Source organism: Heterodontus francisci, chromosome 13 (genome assembly GCF_036365525.1).
Source record: "Heterodontus francisci isolate sHetFra1 chromosome 13, sHetFra1.hap1, whole genome shotgun sequence".
NCBI lineage: Eukaryota > Metazoa > Chordata > Chondrichthyes > Heterodontiformes > Heterodontidae > Heterodontus > Heterodontus francisci.
The window spans coordinates 28,893,455-28,915,973 of NC_090383.1; the positions used below are offsets into that span (position 1 = coordinate 28,893,455).

Below are 22,519 nucleotides of genomic sequence, written 5' to 3' on the forward strand. Positions count from 1 at the left end.
CAAGGAGTGTCTTAAAGGAAGAAAGAAGTAGAGAAGCAGAGAGGTTTAGGGAGGGAATTCCAGAGCATAGGGCGTAGGCAGCTGAAGGCATGACCAACAATGGTGGAACAATTAAAATCGGGAATGCTCAAAAGGCCAGAATTAGATGAGCACAGAGGTCTCCGAGGATTGTGGGGCTGGAGGAGATTACAGAGATAGGGAAAGCAAGACCATGGAGTGATTTGAAAATAAGGCTGAGAATTTTAAAATTGAGGCATTGTTTAATCGGGAGCCAATACTGGTCAGCGAGTACAGGGGAGATAGGTCAATGGGACTTGCTGCAAGTAAGGATTCAGGCAGCAGAGTTTTAGATGACCTCAAGTTTACGGTCGGTAGAACGTGGGAAGCTAGCCAGCAGCATGTCAAGCCTAGGGGTAACAAAGGCACTGATGAGGATTTCAACAGCAGTCGAGCTGAGGCAAAGGCAGATTAGGGCGATGTTATAGAGGTGGAAATAGGCAAACAGGTGATCTTTAGTGGATATGTGGTTGGAAGCGCACCTCGGGATCAAATATAACACCAAGGTTGTAAACAGTCTGCTTCAGCCTCAGACAGTTGCCAGACAGTAGCAATGGAACTAAGCTTGTAATGGGGACTTAAGACAATGGCTTTGCTCTTCTAAATATTTCATTACAGGAGATTTCTGCTTATCCAGTACTGGATGTTGCATAAACAGTTTGATAATTTAAAGACAGTGGAGGAGTCGAGACAGATGTCAGTGAGGTACAACTGGGTGTCATCGGTGCACATGTGGAAATTAATGCTGTGCTTTCGAATGATGTCGTCCAGGTGCAGTTTTTAAATGAGAAATAAGAGGGGGCCAAGGATTGATCCTTGGGGGACACCAGAGGTAATGGTGCTGGAGCAGGAAGAGAAGCTGTTGCAGGTGATTCTCTAGCTATGATTAGATAGATAAGAATAGAACCAGGCGAGTGCAGTCCCAGCCAGTTGGACAACAGTGGAGAGGCATTGGAGGAGGATGGTGTGGTCAACCGTATCAAAGGCTGCAGATAGGTCAAGATGGACAAGGAGGGATAGTTTACCTTTGTCACAGTCACATTAGATGTCTTTTGCGAACTTGGTCAGAGCAGTTTCAGTACTGAGAAAATTGGGCCTATATTCTCAGGAGTTTAGAAGAATGAGAGGTGATCTACATGAAACATACAAGATTTTGAAGGGGCTTGACAGGGTAGATTCTGAGAGGTTATTTCCTGTGGCTAGATAATCTAAAACACAAGGGCACAGACTCAGGAGATGGGGTCAATTATTTCAGATTGAGATGGGGAGAAATTCCTTCACTCAGACGGTTGTGAATCTTTGGAATTCTGTGTAGAGTCAAAAAGTAATTATGGCACAGAAGGAGGCCATTCAACCTATCAAGTCCATGTTGGCTTTCTGTACAGCATTCCAATCAGTCCCATTTCCCTGTTCTATCCCAGTAGCCCTACAAGTTTATTTCCCTCCAGAGCCCACCCAATATCCGTTCAAAATAATTCATCGAGACTGCTTCCACCATCCTGGTAGGCAGCAAGTTCCAGGTCATTACCACTCACTGCATAAAAAAGTTCTTCCTTACATCCCCCTGCACCTCTTGCCCAAAACCTTAAATCTGTGTCTTCTCGTCCTTGTACCATCAGCTAATGGGAACAGGTTTTCTTTATCCACCTTATCTAAACTCTAATAATCTTGTCCACCTCTATCAAATCTCCCCTCAATCGCCTTTGCCCCAAGCAGAATAACCCAGCTTCTCCAACCGAACCTTGTCGTTAAAATTCCTCATCCCTGGAACATTCTGGTAAATCTCCTCTGCACCCTCTCAAGGACCCTCACATCCATCCTAAAATGTGGTGACCAGAACTGGATGCAATACTCTAGATGTGGCCTTTCACGAAACTGTATCTTTTTCTCCTCTGTTAACAACAGTGTACCTTTAAGACAGAGAGAGAAGTTTAGATTTGTGAGAACAGTGTGTCAGCTGCACTTGTTACCTAGGCAACAGCAGGAGAGTGAGGAGGTCACATGGTATAATGTTTCAATTTAACTGTGTGCAAAAACCAGCTAAAACCAGTTTAGAGTGACAGCAGCAAAGCGTGCTTACTGAAGGAAAGAGCTGTCTATTTCTCGCAGCAGAAGTTCTACAATGAGCTACAGGCCACGTTAATTGCCTAAGGAGGAAAAAACCCTTTGAAGAGACCATTTGTATCGCTGGAGGTAGCAACATTCATTTTCTTTACTTCCAATCTAAGAGTCTTTGCTTCAAAATTGACTCTGTCTTGACTGATTGTGTTTTCTGGAACTCACGGTAATGTTTTTACCAAAAGACTGCCGATTTTTAAAAATTCAAGTAGACCTATTGCTGTCTTCATTGTTGAAAGAACTGTGTGATGCCTGCTGCAGATGAAATGTTTGAATGCCTATCAAGAAAAGTCTGTTTCATAAAATCCGCATGGAGACTTTGAGTGGCATTTGATTATTTTCTACACGAGGATACCTCACCCATCAGGAATGTCACCTACAAAGACTAACAACCCAGTTACTTATTTATTCTTAAGAAACAGCTAATTTTTAAAACATCATTTTTTAAAAACATAGTTAACCATTGATCTTTGAGTGTATGTGTATGAATGGGGGAGTTAGGTTAAAATAAGAAGTTATAAGGTCTTTAAATATAGGTTTATTTTAATAGTATTTAAGATTTAGGTTTGTAATAAATTGTTAATTTGTTGTTGTCTAAACAACTGTTTTATTCTGGGGGTTACTAGAGTGTTTAATTGGCTGTTTTCTGGTTGGGTGGGAAAACTTTAAATAATATGCTGCAACCTGTGGAGTGATGGTACTGAATTGACAGTGCGTTGCTCCCGCCTTAGTCGTAACATAGCCTAACCAGAGCTTTTTAAAGGTTCCACATAACTTCCCTGCTTTTGTAATCAATACCTATATTTATGCTATCTATTCTCTAAATATGTCCTTCCACCTTCAAAGATCTATGGAGATAAAGCCCCAGGTTCTTCTGTCTCTGTACATTCTTTAGAACTGTGCCATTTAGTCTATATTGCCTCTATCCCTTCTGCCAAAATGCATCACCTCACACTTGTATGTATTTAAATCCATCTGCCACTTTGCTGCCCATTCTGCTAGCCTATCTATGTCCTGTTGCAGTCGATTGGTATCATCCTCACTGTCTGCCACTCCTCCAAGTTTGGTGGCATCAGCACATTTTAAAATTTTACTTTGTATTCCAATATCCAAGTCATTTATATATATAAAAAAAGTGGTCCTAGCACTGAACCTTGGGAATACCATTGTCTACCATCCTCCAATCTGAAAAACAACCATTTACCATGACATGCTGTTTTCTGTCCTTCAGCCAATTTTTTATCCAAGCTGACACTGACCCTACTATTTCATGAGCCTCAATTTTGTTAACCAGCCTTTTATGTGGTACTTTGTCAAACACTTTCTTAAAATCCATACAGACAACATCCACTGCTTTCCCTTCATCAACCTTTGCGGTTACTTCACCGAAAAATGCAATTAGTCAAACATGATCTGCCTTTTACAAATCCATGCTGATTCTCCTTAATTAACTCAAATTTCTCCAAGTGCCTGTTGATTTTTCCCTGATTGTTTCTAAAACATTACCCACCACTGATGTTAAACTGACCAGCCTGCAGTTACTAGCAATGTCCTTAAACCTTTTCTTGAATAAAGGCCGGAATTTTACGCCACCCCAATGAGCAGGATGGTGGCGGGGGTGGGGGGGGTGGTGGGGGGGAGTGTTGGTGCTGCTGTAAAATGGAGCGGGAGGCACCAGGAGACCTTCCCGACCTGTTCCCGCCTCTGCTGCTGCTTTTACAGATTTTATGTGTGGCAAGCCGGCGTCCCAGAGCCGGAAGAAGCCACCTAATGAAACCAGGTGGCTCCCGAACGTCCCGGGAGTGCCCTCATTTTTGGGCACCCTGTGCCCGATGGAGGGCCACCCCCACTATCCCAACCACCCTCAACACCCAACATGCCCCCTTTCCTCCCAATCGACCACCCTTGTCTCGCTGGGGCCCGACCGATTACCCCCGGCGAGGCAATCAAAACCTACCTGCCTTCCCAGCTCCCAAGCATTTTCTCTTCATGCTGGGCTGCAGTCCCAGCAGGGGCCACGGCTCCTGGTGGCACTGCTGGCACTAAGAGCTGCCAGCCCGCTGATTGTCTGGCAGCTCTATTAGGTGGGACTTCCTCCCTCAAGCGGGTGGAAGTCCCGCCTCACACCAATTGAAGCCCGGGGACCTGCAAAATACGGGTTGGATCCCCAGGCGAGGCGGGTTCACCACCAACTTTTCAGTCAGTGGCTGGCTCCCATCCACCTACCGTAAAGTTCCGGCCAAAGTGTCACATTTGCCACTTTCCAATCCTTTGACACCTCTCGCATCTAAGGAAGATCGGAAGCCTTTCAGCTGTCCCCATTCCCATTTCCTTTAGCAATCTGAGATGCAAGTCATCTGGACCAGCCAACGTATCCACTCTAAACATAGTCAGACTTTCCATCACAACTTTCCTGTCAATTTTCACCTCATCCATTACCTCTACCATCTCTTCTACCGATATTTTGTCAGCATGCTCTACCTGAGTAAATACCGATACAAAGTACTCATTAAATATGCGAGCCTTGCCCTGCACTTCTAAGCATAGATCATTCTTTTTGGCCCAAATAGGCCCCACCCTACCTCTTACTACCCACTTACTATTTAGATGCCAGTAGAAGATTTTTGAGTTCCCTTTTAAGTTGACTGCCATGCTATTCTCATATTCTCTCTTTGCCAGGCTTATTTTTCTCTTCACTTCCCCTCTCAACTTATTGTATTTGGCTTGGTTCTCGCATGAAGAATTCACCTGACTTACATCATACAATCTCTTTTTTTTGTTTCGTCATATTCTCGATCTCCCTCATCATCCAAGGAGTTCTGGCTTTGGTTTCCCTTCCTTTCGCCCTTGTTGGAATGTACCTAGCCTGTACCTGAAACATCTCCTCCTTAAAGATCACACATTGCTTCACTATCATTTTTCCTGTCAGTCTTTGGTTCTATTTTACCCTGGCTAGATTCCTATAATCCCATTGAAGTTGGCCCTCTTCCAATTTAGAAGTTCTACTTTAGAATGTTCCTTGCCCTTCTCCATTACTAATCTATACCTTATCACTCTTATCCAAGTGTTCCCCCACAGGCACTTAGTCCATTTGGCCCACCTCATTTCCCAGCACCAGATCCAGCAATGGCTCCTTCCTAGTTGGACCAAGGACACACTGGTCAAGGAAGTTCTCCTGAACACATTTCAGAAATTCCTCCCCCTTCTTACCATCTATTCTATCATTATCCCAATCAATATTTGGGTAATTAAAGTCCCCCGATATTACCACTCTATAGTTATTGTACAGCTCTGTGAATGCCAACAAATTTGTTGCTCTATCTCTCTCTGACTATTTGGAAGCCTATAGAATACCCCCAGTAGCATGATCACCCAATTTTTGCTTCTCAACTCTAACCAAATCGATTCTGTCTTTGCCCCCTGAAGGACATCCTCCCTTTCCAACACAATGTCTTCTGTAATTAGTACTGCCACCCCACCTTCCTTTTTCCTTTCCCTATCTTTTCTGAACACTTTGTATCCTTGAATATTATTAAGACACATTTCCATTATTACCACTACATCATATTCCCACATGGCTATTTGTGGTTGTAGCTCACCAACATTATTCACCTTACTTTGTGCATTTACATACATGCATTGTAAACCTGTCCTTGTATTCCTCCTAGTCCTTCTTCGTCTGCTCCTATCTAATATAGTACTACTTCCTTCCCTAGTACTTTCCAACATTCTCACTCCTTTATGCACCTTATTCCTCATTTCTACTTATAAATGCTGGTGCCCACCCCCCTGCCAATTTAATTTAAACCCTTCCCAACCACACTAGTGAACCTCCCAGCGAGCACATTGGTCCCAGTCCTATTGAGATCCAACCCATCCCTTTTGAACAGGTGCCTCCTGCCCCAGAACTGGTCCCAATGTCCCAAGAATCTGAAGCCCTCCCTCCTGCACCAAACCACACATTGATCCTCCCTATTTTTCTATTTCTACTCTCGCTAGCATGTGGAACTGGGAGTAATCCAAAGATTATTACCTTCGAGGTCCTACTTTTTAACTTCCTCCTTAACTCCTGAGAATCTGACCATAGGACCTCAATACCTTCCCTCTGTATATCGTTGGTACTGACGCGCATCACAATCTGGCTCAGTCCCTTCCCCCACCGCATATTTTGCGCCGTCTTTCTGATGTCCTTCATCCTGGCACCAGGGAAGCAAAACACTATGTGGGACTCATGATGACGGTTACAGAAACACCTCTCTGTCCCCCTAACTATGGAATCTCCTATAACAACTGCATTTCTACGCTTTGCTTTTCCCTCCTGTGCAGTCTCTTGCCCATTGGTGCCATGGTCTGGACTGCACTCCTTCAAGGTGTTGTCACTCCCAGCAGTCTCCAATGCTGAATACAGGTTTGAGAGTAGCACACAGCCCGAAGATTCCTGTACCTCCTACCTCTTCCTACTCTTCCAATGGCCATCCATCTACAATCCTGAACTCTCACAGCATGTCGAGTAACCACCACCTAAAATGTACCATCCAGGAAACTCTGCAGTGACTCCTGCTGCCTCTCAAGCTCGGAAATCCTGAGCTCGAGCTCAAGCAGCTGGAGACAATTCCTACACACACGGTTCCCAAAGACACATGGGGCTGGATTTTGTTGTCCTGTCGCCACTCCGGTGCAGACAATGGCAGCCGTCCCACTTGGGAGCCGCACCGCTGCGATTACATAGCAGTTGGCCACTTAACATACTGATGGTGGATGCACCCCTCTCCCCAATCACGTGGCGGGGGTGGCATTGGCAACACTATTCACGGCCTTACTTGATGTCGAAGCAGGTGCTGGTGCCATTTTTAAAAGGTTCAAAATAATGCAGAGTTGACCCCTTCCTCCCCATATACTAAATAATGCAGAGCTGACCCCTTCCCCCATACGCTAAATAATGCAGAGTTGACCCCTTCCCCCAAACACTAAATAATGAGGAGTTGACCCCTTCCCCCCATACACTAAATAATGCAGAGTTGACTCCTTGCCCACCTCGATAGTGCCAGCTTCTCCTGGACGGGAAAGAGAAGGCACGTAAGTGCCGCACGACATGCTCAAGATTGGAAACTGAAGGTATGATCGCCGGGAATTAAATTTAAATTTATGCAGAGAAGTATTTCAAATATGTAAAGTAGGATCCCATTGCAGAGCGGCAGAAGTGCCACCAAGGAGACTCACTGCCCCTAGGAAAATTGGGTCTGGCAATTCCGGTGTTGGGCTCCGTCGCAGCTGCTGCCGCTCCGATTCTCCGGTCCCCCACGTCACGAAACTCAATGTCAGGCTGGGAACAAAATCCAGCCCGTGAAGTGTCCTGAAGTTCCTACATGGTGCAGGAATTGCAAGCTACAGGTCTCAGCTGTCCATCTATGATCTAAGAAAAAACTCTGTTTCCTGTTTTAGAATCTAGTTAATACCATGCATAAATTATGAATCCCAGAGGTTGTGGAAGCTCCATCGTTGAATATATTCAAGGATGAGACAAGTAGATTTTTGACCTCTCAGGGAATTAGGGGATATGTGGAGTGGGCAGGAAGTGAAATTGAGGCAGAAGATCATCCATGATTGTATTGGGTGGCACAGCAGGCTCGAGGGGCCATATGATCTATTCCTGCCCTTATTTCTTATGTTCTTTTGTTCTTACTGTGCCATGGATGGAAACCTGATTGGAGTGATTCAACATGGAGTTAGGGGAAAGGTTGGAATGGATTTTGGAGTTGACAGGAAGTGGAGTTTGAAGATGGGGCAGTGGTTTGCATGGAGGGTAGGGTCAGGGGTTGCTTTTTGAGGGGAGGAGTGATGATGGCAGATTTGAAGGAGAGAGGGACAATACCTGAGGAGAGAGAACCGGTCACAACATCAGCTAATCTGGGAACTTTTGGTCAGCAATAAGGAGGTAATCAATCTCTCTGAAATCAATTATATTTGCATATTTACAAACTTCGGGCCTCATGTAGTCTCACAACAGAGCAGACATCTGCTTTCAGCAGACATGGCAACTGCTTGATGGAAGATAGATAAGATGGGTAGAATTCCTGGGCACTCAAAATTGGGTGCCTAGCATCTAATATGGCGGGTGAGGTACAAGTGCTCATTACAAGCCAGAAGTATGCCACCACACCACCCACCGCCCCGCCCCATGTTGCATCAGGCTACTCTGTAATTGTGCAGGGTACATGCCAGGAATAATAAAATAACTAATTAAAATATTTAAATATTGTCTGCCCAGCACCTGATTCACCATGTGATAAATTCAGGCAACCACTTGTGTGAGCAGGAAATTTCTGTTTGACTGCTACGAAGAAGATTTTGCTGATGTTGAACTGTTGTTGGCTGCCTTATAAATGGTTTGACTGTAATCATAGGTATTATGGTAGGGCTGCCTTCCATGCTGTAGGATAAGGGGGAGCTGCAATGAAGACAGCAGAGAGCAGAAGAAAAAGGGAGGAGGAGGAGGAGAGCACAATGCAGGAGGCCATACTGACAGTGGATATTCAGGGAGCACCATTCCTACATTAACTTAATTGAGCAAAAATGTCTCAGGGACCTTAGCTTCACCAAGGAGGCTTTCACCAAGCTATGTCACCTGCTGCAGTCACAACTCCAGCCACAAACCATTGCAATAACAGCACTACCAGTGGCTGTTAAATGTTATGCTACTTGCTCTTTGTAGGCTGCAAAAGGTGATATTGGCGACATATCACAATTTGCCGTCCATCACTATATCAGGGTCACAGAAGCTCTCTAAACCAGAAGGAACAGCTACATTTTGTTTTGCATGGATAGAGCAAAGCAGGATGAGAGAACTTTAGACTTCACCTGCATTGCAGATTTCCCTACAATGCAAGATGCCATAGACTCCACACACATTACCTCGCGTGCTCGTTATCACCAGCCTGGTATCTTTATCAATCAAAAGGAATTCCACTCCCTTAGAGTGAAGTTATTTTGCAACTGCAGAAAATGCAACATGCAGGCCTGTGCCATGTTTCCTGGCAGAATCATGATTCATTCTGTGCTGACCTTATTCCAACCAGGGCATCAAGTCACAGTCTGGCTATTGGGCAACAAGGCTATCCCTTTGAGACCTGGCTCATGTCTCCTGTCAGAAATGTCATCGGTCAGACAACTGGAGTGCTCAAACAATGCTACTGCTGCCTGGACCATTTGGGAGGAGCTTTGCAGTGCAGCCCTAAGTGGGCATCCAGATTTGTGGTCATGTGCTGCACAATTCTGTCATCACGAGAGATCAAGCCTTATTACCATCTAGGTAGCAAGAAGTGCAGCAAGAGGAGCAGCAGCATAAAGAGCAGAAACAATATCAATCACCTGTGAACCCTAGCTGTCAGATCTCTCAGGGAGCAGCTCATTGAAGAGGACTTCACCTGAACCATCACTCCCATCCCCAATACACCAACAGTCCCACAAATATTATTGCCATAGTGTTTACTACCACCATACATTAACTGAGGAGCAATGTCTCCCAGCTTTCCTTCAGTCCAGTCTTTTGGGCCTTGCCCTCACTTCACGAGAAATATAAACATCAAAACCAAATCCAGAACAGTAAGCTAAGGAGAAGGGCGGGTTGGGAGTAATCGGGGGAGGAGGGGGGAAATTGGGAAGGGTCACGCTTGCCCGGAAACCTGATGTCGTGACCTTGGTTCCAGATTTTATCAGTGGCGGGAACGGTCCATGCTGGGGTTGCAATTTGAATTGCTGAACAGGTACTTAATATGCATTTGCATGGATCTCAGTCCAATTTTATGAAGGGGTTTCAAATTTAATCAATGGCACATGGGAATCACGTGCCTTCTGATCCCCACCCAGTTACAGGTGGCGGTACTGAGTGCTGCCCTGGGAAAGCAACCATGGGGAGCGCTGGACGAATGCAGGAAGGGAATAGGGGGATCAGCGGCCATTGCCTGACAACGGTGCAGCCCTCATGGCCAGGGTGGGCGCAGAGGGATTGCAGCCCTTAAGGCAAGGGTGGGCGACAAGGGGTTGCAGCCCTCATGGTGGGCTTCATCTCAAGTGGTGGGCTTTCTGCAAATGTGGACACATCGAGGCATTAGCCTATGTTTAGAGGGGAATGGCAAAGAGAAGTTTCCAAAGGCAAGGTCCTCTCTCCAGGGACAGCGCATGGAATGGGGAATGACCAGCTGGCATGGGTCTCATACACCCAGTCTTTGTAGGTGTGCAGCAGAGGCTCAGAGCAAGGCAGGGCCAGGCAGCACTGGGCAAGCCAGCGAAGATTGACAAGGGAAGCCACAGCAGCTGGCTGCACCAAGAAGGGCCTATCCGCGGCAGAGAGGGTACTGGACTCACCTGAACTACCACTAAATGTCTGGGCGGCAGTGTCAGCAAAGACTGTGGCTCTCTGACTTATGCGCCATCTTGAAGGATGAGCTGCGACCCATGGGCTTTGGTCAATATTCAATGCTCATGGGCCTAAACATCACTGTGACACTCAACTTTTATACCTCCGGATCCTTCCAGGGATCCACTGGGGACATGTGTGGGGTCTCCCAGGCAGCAGCTAATTGCTGCATCAAGGAGATGACCAATGCCTTGTTCAAGAGGGCCAGCAACTATGTGTGCTCCCAGACCAACCCTGACATTCAGGCGGATAGGAACATTGACTTTGGAGTCATCGCTAGATTTCCCCAGGTGCAGCATGTCATCGATTGCTCGAATGTGGCCATCAATGGTTCCATGGAGCAGCCAGCATCCTTCATCAACAAGATGGGCTTCCATTCCATTAACTTAAAACTGGTCTGCGACCACCAAAAGCATTTCCTGAAGGTGTGTGCCCGCTTCCCGGGAAGCAGCCACGACACCTACATACTTCGACAGTCCCAGATGCGACAGCTTTTCTGGCACTCTGCTCACCTTCAGGGATGGATTCTTGGGAATAAGGGGTACCCATTGAAGACATGGCTACTCATGTCAGTGAGGAACCCACACACTGCAGCAGAGGAGAGGTACAACATCTCCATCCAAGCGACCACTGAGTAGGCCATTAGGCAGCTGCTGATGAGATTCCGGTGCCTCGATCGATCCGATGGAGCCTTGCAGTATGCCCCAGCAAGGGTCTCGTGTGTTGTGGTGATCTGCTATGCTATGCACAATCTAGCACTGCAGAGGGTGGAGGCCTTGTTCCAACAGAACATGATTGAATGTCACTCCTCATCCGACGAGGAGGATGCCGAGCAAGCAGTGCAGGGTGATGAAGCCCTTATACCGGAGGCGAGGCCCTTTGAGAGACATGCAAGGAAGGCTTAGGATGATCTTATGCATACCTGGTTCCTACTACCCTGATGCCTGTTCCAAGTGAACTCAATAAAGACTCTCCTTACTGTATTCCGCATCTCGCTTCTTTCCTATCGCACTCATGTGCTTTGCACCCAGGTTCACTGGGCAGACTCACAAGTCTGAGAAGGTGACCATACGTGGCCTGCCCCTCTGCTGGCAGCCCATTGAGGAAGCAAGGGTGAAGGTGGCATCCAACAGGGCAACAGGAAAAGCATAAGAAATTCTCAACAATGAAAGTGACCTTCATTTATTTAAACATTCACAATACCCAATAACAAGACCAAGATACACACACCCGTGAAACCCAAAGCGCGTCTCGGTGCTCTTCTTCACATGCTTCCATAAGCTTCTGCGAAGTACTTCCCCTGCGCTGGCAGCTGAAGTGGAGGCAGGCTGCTGAATGCGATGCCCCGTGGCCTGGGATGGCTTTGGCTGGTGTCCTCTCGCTGGCTAAGGCCTGGAGGGCCTCAGCAGCTGGTAATGTGGTTGACTCTTAATTGCCTTCTGAAATGGCCTAGCAAGCCACTCAGCTGTCAAGGCAAATAGGGTTGGGCAGCAAATGCTGGCTTTGCCAGGGATGCCCATATTCCATGCAAGAATAAAAAAAATACCCACTGACGTGAGAAGTATCTGTGCTGGTGGAGGGTGGAGGGGAACGGTGTCACGGTGCACCCTCTGAGGATTCTTCCTCTTCCTCAGATTCCAGTAGTGCCAACAGATGATCTTCCCTCTGAGGTGCCACCACCTGCATTTAGGGGCTCTGCTGCATGGATCTTCCCATGCCAACCATGAGTGATGTGGTTCTCTAGAAGAGCGGTGGTGGGCACATGAACACAATGCCTTCTCATTCTCTTGGGTGGACACTCCAGTCTCTCCATCTGCTATGGAATGGCTGCCCTGACAGCCTGCGAGTTCCAGGGCCTCGTCCTCTGCTGGGGTCAGTTCTCGGATATCCAGGATCCCACCTCCAGTCTTCGCTCTTTCCCTGGTGCTGTGGGCCATTTTAACCTGCAAGCAGAAAGAGGGACACTGTTAGTCTTCTGACGGTGACCAGCAGAACACATGTTTTGGTGGCAACCCTTTGGCCCCTGATGGGGGCTCTCGAATGCCTCTTCCTCACGTCTGCTCTCAAGGGATATGCAGGGGCAAGCTAGAACAGAAGATCAGCTGTCCTGGCATTATGAGGTCAGCAGCACAACAGCAATGGGTCTCCAGCCAGGGTGTCCGCAGTACAGCTGCACAGGGTCTGCAGCCAGGGGGTCAGCAGCACAGGGTCCCAGCCAGGGGGTCAGCAGTGCAGCAGCACAGGGGGTCGGCAGCAAAGCAGCACAAAGGCAAACCAGAATCAAATATATCAAATGAAACAACAGTTCAAGCAGTGATGGCAGCGCTTTAAATATGGCTCAGCTGATGACGCCTCATCTCCCATCCCCGTCCACCAATGGGACAGCCCCAGTGCCTCCAGCATTCAAATGCACCAGTCACCGTGTGATTGCGGTCGGCGTGCTGCACTCATAAGACAGGAACAGTGGCAGGGGGGATGAAGATCGCTACGGACGAGGCCAGCCACCAACCCCGATGTGGGTATCTCAACGGAGGCAGAAAGGCCTCGTGAAGACCCCCCGGCCATTTGGCGACGGGACCACGATTTCCATATGTAAATAAACTAACATACCTGAATTAATGAAGGTCCCATTGCCTTCTTATTTTCCGCACCAATCTTCATTCTGGCGGCTGGCAATGCCGCGCCTTCGAATCCCCGTCCAGGGAAACGAGGCCGACTCCTGTAGGGAGGGGGGCGGGTAGGAGGTATTTTCTCAGTGCGGGAGAGGGGAGCGGGGTCAAACTCTTTGGATTGGTTGGGGGGGTGATGGGAAGAGGTAAAGGACAAAGGTTCTGAACTTTGCGGGGGGGGATAGGTCATATATTCACGGTAGGTATTCCGGGGGCGTGGGGTTGTAGCATACGAACATACGAATTAGGAGCAGAAGTAGGCCACTTGGCCCTTCGAGCTGGCTCCACCATTCAATAAGGTCATGGCTGTATTGATTACTTCACATTTCCACCTACCTCCGATAACCTTTCACCCCCTTGCTTATCAAGAATCTATCTACCTCTGCCTTAAAAATATTCAAAGACTCTGCTTCCGCTGCCTTTTGAGGAAGAGAATTCCAAAGACTCACGACCCTCTGAGAGAAAAAACTTCTCCTCATCTCTGTCTTAAAAGGGCGACCCCTGATTTTTAAACAGTGACCCCTAGTTCTAGATTCTCCCACAAGGGGAAACATCCTTTCCACATCCACTCTGTCAAGACCCCTCAGGATCTTATATGTTTCAATCAAGTCACCTCTTACTCTTCTAAATTCCAGCGGATACAAGCCGAGCCTGTCCAATCTTTCCTCGTAAGACAGCCCGTCCATTCCAGGTATTAGTCTAGTAAACCTTCTCTGTACTGCCTCAAATGCATTTACATTTTTCCTGAAATAAGGTACTGTACGCAATACTTCAGATGTGGTCTCACCAATGTCCTGTATAGCTGAAGCATAACCTCTCTACTTTTGTATTCAATTCCCCTCGCGATAAACGATAATATTCTATTAGCTTTCCTAATTACGTGCTGTACCTGCAAACTAACCTTTTGCAATTCATGCACTCGGAAACCCAGATCCCTCTGCATCTCAGAGCTCTGCAATCTCTCACCATTTAGATAATATGCTTCTTTTTTATTCTTCCTGCCAAAGTGGACACTTTCACACTTTCTCACATTATACTCCATTTTCCAGGTCTTTGCCCACTCACTTAACCTATCTATATCCCTCCGTAGCCCCCTTATGTCCTCTTCACAAGTTACTTTCCTACCTATTTTTGTGTCATCATCAAATTTAGCAACCACACCTTCGGTCCCTTCATCTAAGTCAGTTATATAAATTGTAACAAGTTGAGGCCGCAGCACAGATCCCTATGGCACACCACTTGTTACATCTTGCCAACCAGAAAATGACCCATTTATGCCTACTCTCTGTTTCCTGTTAGCTAGCCAATCTTATTCATTTATTTATAGATACAACACTGAAACAGGCCCTTTGGCCCACCGAGTCTGTGCTGACCAACAACCACCCACTAAAACTAATCCTACATTAATTCCATATTCCCTACCACATCCCCAACCACCTACCTACACTAGGGGCAATTTACAATGGCCAATTTACCTATCAACCTGTAAGTCTTTGGCTGTGGGAGGAAACCAAGCACCCAGCGAAAACCCACGCAGTCACAGAGAGAACTTGCAAACTCCGCACAAGCAGTACCCAGAACTGAACCCAGATCACTGGAGCTAAAAGGCGGCGATGCTAACCACTGCGCCACTGTGCCGCTCCTATCTTTGATCCATGCCAATATGTTACCCCCTACAACATGAGCTTTTAATTTCTGCAATAAGCTTTGATGTGGCACCTTATCAAATGTCTTCTGGAAATCTAAGTACAATATATCCACCGATTCCCCTTTATTCACAGCACATGTAACTCCCTCAAAGAACTCCAATAAATTGGTAAAACATGATTTCCCTTTCACAAAACCATGTTGACTCTGCCTGATTACCTTGAATTTTTCTAAATGCCCTGCTATAACATCTTTAATAATAGCTTCTAACATTTTCTCTAAGACAGATGTTAAGCTAACTGGCTGTAGTTTCCTGCTTTCTGTCTCCCCCCTTTTTGAATAAAGGAGATACATTCGCTATTTTCCAATCTAACGGAATCTTCCCCGAATCTAGGGAATTTTGGAAAATTAAAACTAATACATCAACTATCTCACTAGCCTCTTCTTTTAACACCCTAGGATGAAGTCCATCAGGACTCGGGGACCTGTCAGCCCGCAGCTCCAACAATTTGTTCAGTACCACTTACCTGGTGATTGTAATTTTCTTGAGTTCCTCCCTCTCTTTAATTTCCTGACTTACAGCTAATACTGGGATGTTATTTGTATCCTCAATAGTGAAGACCAATTCTTTTAAAAATATCTATAGAAACTCTTACAATCTGTCTTTATATTTCTAGCTAGCTTTCTCTTGTACTCTAATTTTACCTTCCTTATCAATCTTTTAGTCATTCTTTGCTGTTTTTTTATCTTATGTCCAATCTTCTGATCTGCCTCCCATCTTTGTGCAATTATTGTTTTTTTCTTTAAGTTTGATACTATCTTTAACTGTTTTAGTTAACCACGGATGGCGGGTCCCACCTTTGGAATTTTTCTTCATCATTGAAATGCATCTATTCTGTGTATTCTGAAATATCCCCTTAAATATCTGCCACTGCATCTCTAGTGACCTATCCCTTCATCTAATTCGCCAGTTCACTTTAGCTAGCTCTGCTTTCATGCCCTCATAATTGCCCTTATATAAGTTTAAAATACTAATCTTGGACCCACTCTTCTCTCCCTCAAACTGAATGTCAAATTCAATCATATTATGATTGCTCCTACCTAGGGGTGCCTTAACTATGAGGTCATTAATTAATCCTATCTCGTTGCACAATACCAGGTCTCTGGTTGGCTCCAGAATGTACTGTTCCAAGAAATTATCCTGAAAGCATTCTATGTAGGCTACCTCTGCCCATCTGATTTTTGCAGTCTTTATGTAGTTTAAAATCCCCCATATTAATCGCTGTACCTTTCTGACAAGCTGTCATTATTTCCTCCTTTATACCCCATCCTACAGTGTGGTTAATGTTAGGTGGCCTGTACCCCACTCCCACAAGTGGCTTCTTGCCCTTATGATTTCTCATCTCTACCCAAACTGCTTCTACATCCTGGTCTCCTGAACTTAGATCATCCCTCTCTATTGCGCTAATACCATCATTAATTAAGAGAGCTACTCCTTCACCTTTTCCTAGCCTCCTGTCCTTCCTAAATGTCATGTACCCTTCAATATTCAGGTCACAATCTATGTCGTCCTGCAGCCATATCTCTGTAATGGTTATCAGATCATACTTATTTATTTCTATTTGCACTCTCAGTTCATCTGTATTTTTTCGAATGTTACATGCATTCAGATACAGAACCTTTAGTTTTGTCCTTTTATTATTTTTGTAACCTCCAGCCTTATCTGTTGATTTACTCTTAGATTTGTATGCTCTGTCCCTTCCTGTCACTGTCTGGTTTTCATTTCTCTCATGCCTTGTCTCTACTCCTTGATTTACCATATCTTCCCAAATTTGATCCCTTGCCCCCACAATTCAGTTTAAAACCCTCTCTACTTCCCTAGTTATGCGGCTCACTAGAACACCAGCCCCAGCACAGTTCAGGTGTAGACTGTCCCAATGGTACAGCCACCACTTTCCCCAGTATCGATGTCAGTGCCCCACAAACGGGAATCCACTTCTACCACACCAGTCTTTGAGCCACGCATTAATTTCTCTGACCTTATTTGCCCTATGCCAATTTGCACATGGCTCAGGTAATAATCCAGAGATTATTACCTTTGAGGTTCTGCTTCTTAATTTGGCATTTATTCGCTCATACTGACTATGCAGAACCTCTTTCCTTGTCCTGCCTATGTCATTGATACCTACATGGACCACGACGACTGGATCCTTCCCCTCCCACTGTAAGTCCCTCTCCAGCCCTGAGCAGATGTCCCGAACCCTGGCACCAGGCAGGCAACACAGCTGTCTAGACTCTTGCTCTTTGCTGCAGAAAACAGTGTCAATCCCTCTAACTATACTGTCCCCAACTACCACTACATTCCTATTTTCTCCCTCCACTTGAATGGCTTCCTGTATCATGGTGCCATGGTCAGGTTGCTCATTCACCCTGCAGCCCCCTCATCCAAACAAGCTGAAAGAACCTCAAACCTGTTGGACAATCGCAAAGGCTGAGGATCCTGCAGTCCTGCCCTCTGGGTCCCCTTACCTGCCTCGGCTGCAGCCACACTCTCCTGTCCTTGACCACTGACCAAATCAGAAGAGCCTATCCTAAGGGGTGTGACCGCCTCCTGGTACTAAAAGTCCAGGTAACCTTCCTCCTTCCTGATGTGTTACAGTGTCTGCAGCTCGGCCTCCAGTGCAGTGATTCTGAGCCGAAGATCTTTGAGCCGCAAATTTACTGCAGATGTGTTTTCCCTGGATCACACTGGCATCCAGGAGCTCCCACATGCTGCAGGCATGACACATCACCTGCCCTGCCATCATTAATGTGTTTTAATTAACTACTTCATTATTTTATTCAATTATTTATTTTATTTTCCTTTTTTTATATATTTTATTAAGCTTACCACCAGTTCCTTTACTATTTTAAACGTTAGGATTAGAAAGGACCTTAAGGGCAGGAATGATGTGTAATGCCATTGGTTGTGGTGCAGGGGGTGGGGGGTTGGGAGAAGGCAGAGAAAGATTTTTTCATTCATTTGTATAAACTGTAAAATGACTGTCACTTTCAAAATTAAAATGGTCATTTCGGGCTGTAAGCCCTTTAAAAATGGTGCCGGCGCCTGTGCATTGGTTCTGGACGCCGTTGCTTGGGATGGCTCGCTCGCCTCCTCCACATCCTCGGCCGGGGAGGGTGGGGAGCGGCTGTCCCGGCCATGCTAATGAGCTGCTGTGTTTGGAATCGCGGCGGCTCCGCAACGTGCACCCTGTGTGTGTGGGCTGCCATGTTTTTCGCCCGCCACCTATTTTGGCTGTGGGCTTTCAAAATGCAGCCCATGCTGTGCAGCAATGGCATCTGCATCCAGTGCCACTGCCGGAACCTGCGACGGGCTGATAAAATTCAGCCCTGAGTTACTAAATAACTGATGTCGATCTATGTCTAATGGTTCACAGGAATAAATATGATTCACACTTATGCAAGCCTTTATTGCCTGCCTTTTGTGCTCGTTTGCCTATTCTAATCTGATGAGCTTCCACTGAGTGCACATTTGATGGGCGTGGTGTGTGACCACGAGCAGCTGTGAGCCTTGAGGGCCTGGCTGCAAACTACAGCATCGGCATGGGCTGGGGTAGTCTGGCCAAGGTGGCTTTGTGGCCTTAACAAAGGCAATGGTGGAGTTGGTGGCAGGGGATCAAACACACTGTTGCCCTGATCTCTCACAGAGCCAACGCCGAAATTCTGGGACTGCGCCTCAGTGCTCCTAATGCTATAAGCTCTAGCAGTCCCTGTCAATGCTGGCCCTGAAAGTCAAGGTAGTAGGCGTCTGGACCCGCATGACAGCTGTTGGGAGAGGCTCCATCATTATGGGTGCCACTCTCTTATTCAAGGAGTTGACTGATCACTGTATGTTGGAGAGAAGGATTTCCATGCTCTGCACAAAGCTTTGACAAACATTCGAGCTGGACTCGACCATGCTCTGTGCAAATGTGCAAGCTCGCTGGGAGGCTGCTCAGTGTATCTAACAATCCCAGGTATATGTGCATGAACCTATTTCATGTGATGTGGAAATCAGCATCTGAGTCCACTGCAGCAGAACTAATATGTGATTTTGCACTCTGGAAAGCTGGGACCTATGGTGTCCTATCCCTGCCCTAGCTCCTGCACACTTGTGTCCAATGATTCACCATGTGAAGACCTCTCCTCTAGTCTAACTATTTCTTGGTTAACTATTTGTCACCCAGTTTTTTCTTCCTAGGTGCAGTACTTCACACTTATATTTAACATCATCTGTCATTGTTCTGTCCACTTTGTTCAACTCATTTTGTTCAACTCATCTCCATTGTATCTCAAATGTCCGTTAGATCCTACTTACTTCCTATCAAACAAAGCAATTCAAAACCATTGCTCCTTTGTACACAACAATCAATACAGTTGCTTAACTGAAATTCAGCTGGAGTGCTATACTCACCTACAAAACTACCACTGTAAGCCCCTATTTATAGTCTGTGACATCATTTCATGGTGGGCTAAACAGAATAGGAATCATTTAGCTATGTAAGAAAATTGCTTTTATTGTTCAGAGCATCAGAAGTTTGAGTCCAACGGCAGCTTAAATGCACACACTCATAAAGGAACAATTGTTAAGAAACAATAAAGAAAACAAGAACACAATTATAGTTCACTTGATGGTGTAATTGATGCATTTAGTCTTACATAATTCCTACTTACATAAATTAATACAACATACTTCTTCAGACCTGTTTATTGGTTCAGTTGTAAATACATGACTCATAAGTTGGGATCATGTACTTGATGTTAATGAAGGCATCTTCTCCTCCATACAGCTCAAAGATCTCCAGGGTCTCCTGAATTAGGTCACCAATGTTTTCTCTTTTCTGCTGGCTGTAGTCAATGCCATCTCCTGTATTAACTATAGTTTAAAAGAAAAACGCAAAGAAAAACAAAGCATTAAAATCTGGTAGTGTGCCAGCACAGAATTTAAAGCAGTGCACCTTTATCTTTCAAAAGGACCACTTGTAAGTTTCATAAATTCATATTCAACTGACTGGCAATCTTTGTGTGGTCTAACTAGGAACTCCCTTTCTAACAGCACTGTGGGTGTACCTACCCAACATGGACTGCAGCACTTCAAGAAGGCGGCACACCACCATCTTCTCAAGGGCAATTAGGGATGGGCAATAAATGCTGTCCTAGCCAGCAATGCCCACATCACATGAATGAATAAAAGAAAACTAATTTCTAAACAAGACCAGCAGTAAAGAGCTGACTACCACTGGCTGGCCTTGCACCTGTAACTGTAAGCAAGAATAAAGATCTGTTGAGGATTGAAATGCCAGGAAACTCCTGGTTATTTGGTTGCTTCCTTGGCAACTTCCACAAGCAGTATTTCTAATCCTATGTTGTCATACATGATGCACATTATTGAGTGTATCCTGTAACCTTAGAAAGGATTTTAATATCTGTCGATTCTGTCTCATGAAAAACTCAGTGATGACATATAAGACTTTATGGAGTAAATGAAATAATCCAATGTAATGTTTTGAGTTTTTTTTATGGCTGAGGGTTTCTGTTAGGTCACACAACACTAGGTCTGTACTATTGTACATGACCCAAAAGATTGTCCAAATTCAAGCTATAGCAGGAGTTGAGATGTAACATAAACCAGTTTTGACATGAAATTAATCAATTTACCATCCTTCCTGTTGAAGGTCCCATGAAGTCCAGAGAGACACAAACACTGAGTAAGCTTTTAGATTTAGAGACAGTTAAGATCACTAAATAGCTCATGATTCTTTTGCCTTTTCACTGCATTACAGTGCTCTACTGTTATTCCAATATAGTTCACAACATACTACTGCTGCTCATTTTACTGTTTTGCACACTGCTGCTATTAGACACTCCTCTATGATGTTCAACTGCTATGCAACCCATTGCTATTCTTTGCCAGCTCAGCCCAGCGCAATCTAGTTTCCCATAGTTTCCATCAATGAAAGATTTGGTGAATGGAATTCTGAAGTTTTACCTAGTTTCAGCTTGTTAGTGAATGACGAGTGGACAGACATTTACTGAAGAAGCAAAATACTGCGGATGCTGGAAATCTGAAAGGAGTTCCGAAGAAGGGTCACTGACCCGAAACGTTAACTCTGCTTCTCTTTCCACAGATGCTGCCAGACCTGCTGAGTGGTTCCAGCATTTCTTGTTTTTATTTATTGAAGAAGGATGGCTGTTTTACCTGCATACACCATTTGTATTGGAGCCAAAAATTTGTGGGGCTGACATATTGACATAAGTGCCAGGTGTATCTGCTCATGATGGCGCTGACCCTACCAAAGTAAGTGGAGTCACTTAATCACCAGGGATGTACCTCAGGCAACTGCATGCCAAACAGAACCAGAAATTCTGGAATAGGGTGCTGGCTCCTGGGAAGGGTGTCAAAGCACCCCTCTGAAAGATTTAATAGAAATGCTGAAAATTATAAAGATTTTTGATTAATTTCCTCTGCTTTCGAAGTCAATGTCAAAGGCTCAACAATTTAAAATTGTTCGTAAATGGAGTGAAGAGAGAGGTTAGGAGAGATTTCCTTATGGAACTGGTTGGATCACAGATTGCTTTGCCACAGGGAATGGTTCAGGAAGAGACCATTGCATCTTTTAAGGGAAAATTAGATAAGCATTTGAAGCGGAGTAAGATACAGGGCTATGGGGAAAGAATGAGGTTAGTTCTGGATTGCTCTAGCAAAAAATCAGGCACAATGGACACAATAGCCTCTTTGGTTTCCTTCTGTGATGTAAAAGTCTATTGTTAGGATTGGGCTGCTCTGTTACTTTGTCTTCATGATGGAGCATTACTAGGAAAAAGTGTGAAAAAGATGATTCTGGTCCCTCTTTTGTATTTAGTATTCATTATGGGGGTTCCTGAGCTGGCCCATGTGGAATGAGGGGAAATCTTTTGGGGTGCAGCTGCTCCTCTGAAGTATTTCAGCTTGTGTGATGGCCCTATAAAGGTTCTGATTCTTTTATCTGCAGGTCATGTTCTGAGATTGAGTGCCATGTGCACGCACAGTGTTGCACTGACCTTCCCTGAGCTGACCATAGGGTAGCAGGGGAATGAACACAGGTTGCAGTTTTATCAGTTCTTTGCAGTTGCTGAGAGTGAGGTGGATCGGAGGGGTGCTGGCAGTCAGTGGGCATGTTTTCATTCAACAAGGAACCATTCTAAAGAGGAACTGGAAAGTAGTCAGGGATGGCAGAGCAAACCAAGGGCATGGATCTCATAGGTTTTGAAGTTGTAACAAATATGAAAGAAAATTGCCACATTCAACATCAGTCTATAGGTTATTTTGATGACGGTTTAATGATGGTTATTTTCTGTTTCTATTTGATACTGTAAAGCTTCACGTAACAAGAGAAGCAGTAGTTTTAGAACAATATAGTAAATATTAATAGATTAAAGAATACTACTTCAAATAATTTTGTATTAAACATTTATTTAGGTTTAATTGCAAGAAAGTATATGTCTGCTATTAGATTTACAGTATCTGGAAGGTTCAGTGCACAGTTTGAACTCAAATCTTTTTTATTTTTACTTTGTAATACAGTTTGCAACA

At 45.2% G+C, this 22,519-nt stretch overlaps 1 protein-coding gene across 2 annotated transcripts in view; it reads right to left on the reverse strand.

Annotated features, from left to right (window-relative positions):
* Nucleotides 1–19,476: 19,476 nt before the first annotated feature.
* The window catches only part of LOC137376313 (parkin coregulated gene protein homolog), a 415,075-nt gene continuing 412,032 nt past the window's right edge, over nt 19,477–22,519 (reverse strand). For both annotated transcript variants that reach the window (XM_068044611.1, XM_068044610.1), the window contains one exon: nt 19,477–19,822. In XM_068044611.1, the coding sequence (XP_067900712.1) occupies nt 19,662–19,822 (161 nt within the window). In that variant the 3' untranslated portion in view covers nt 19,477–19,661. The remainder of the gene's footprint in view (nt 19,823–22,519) is intronic.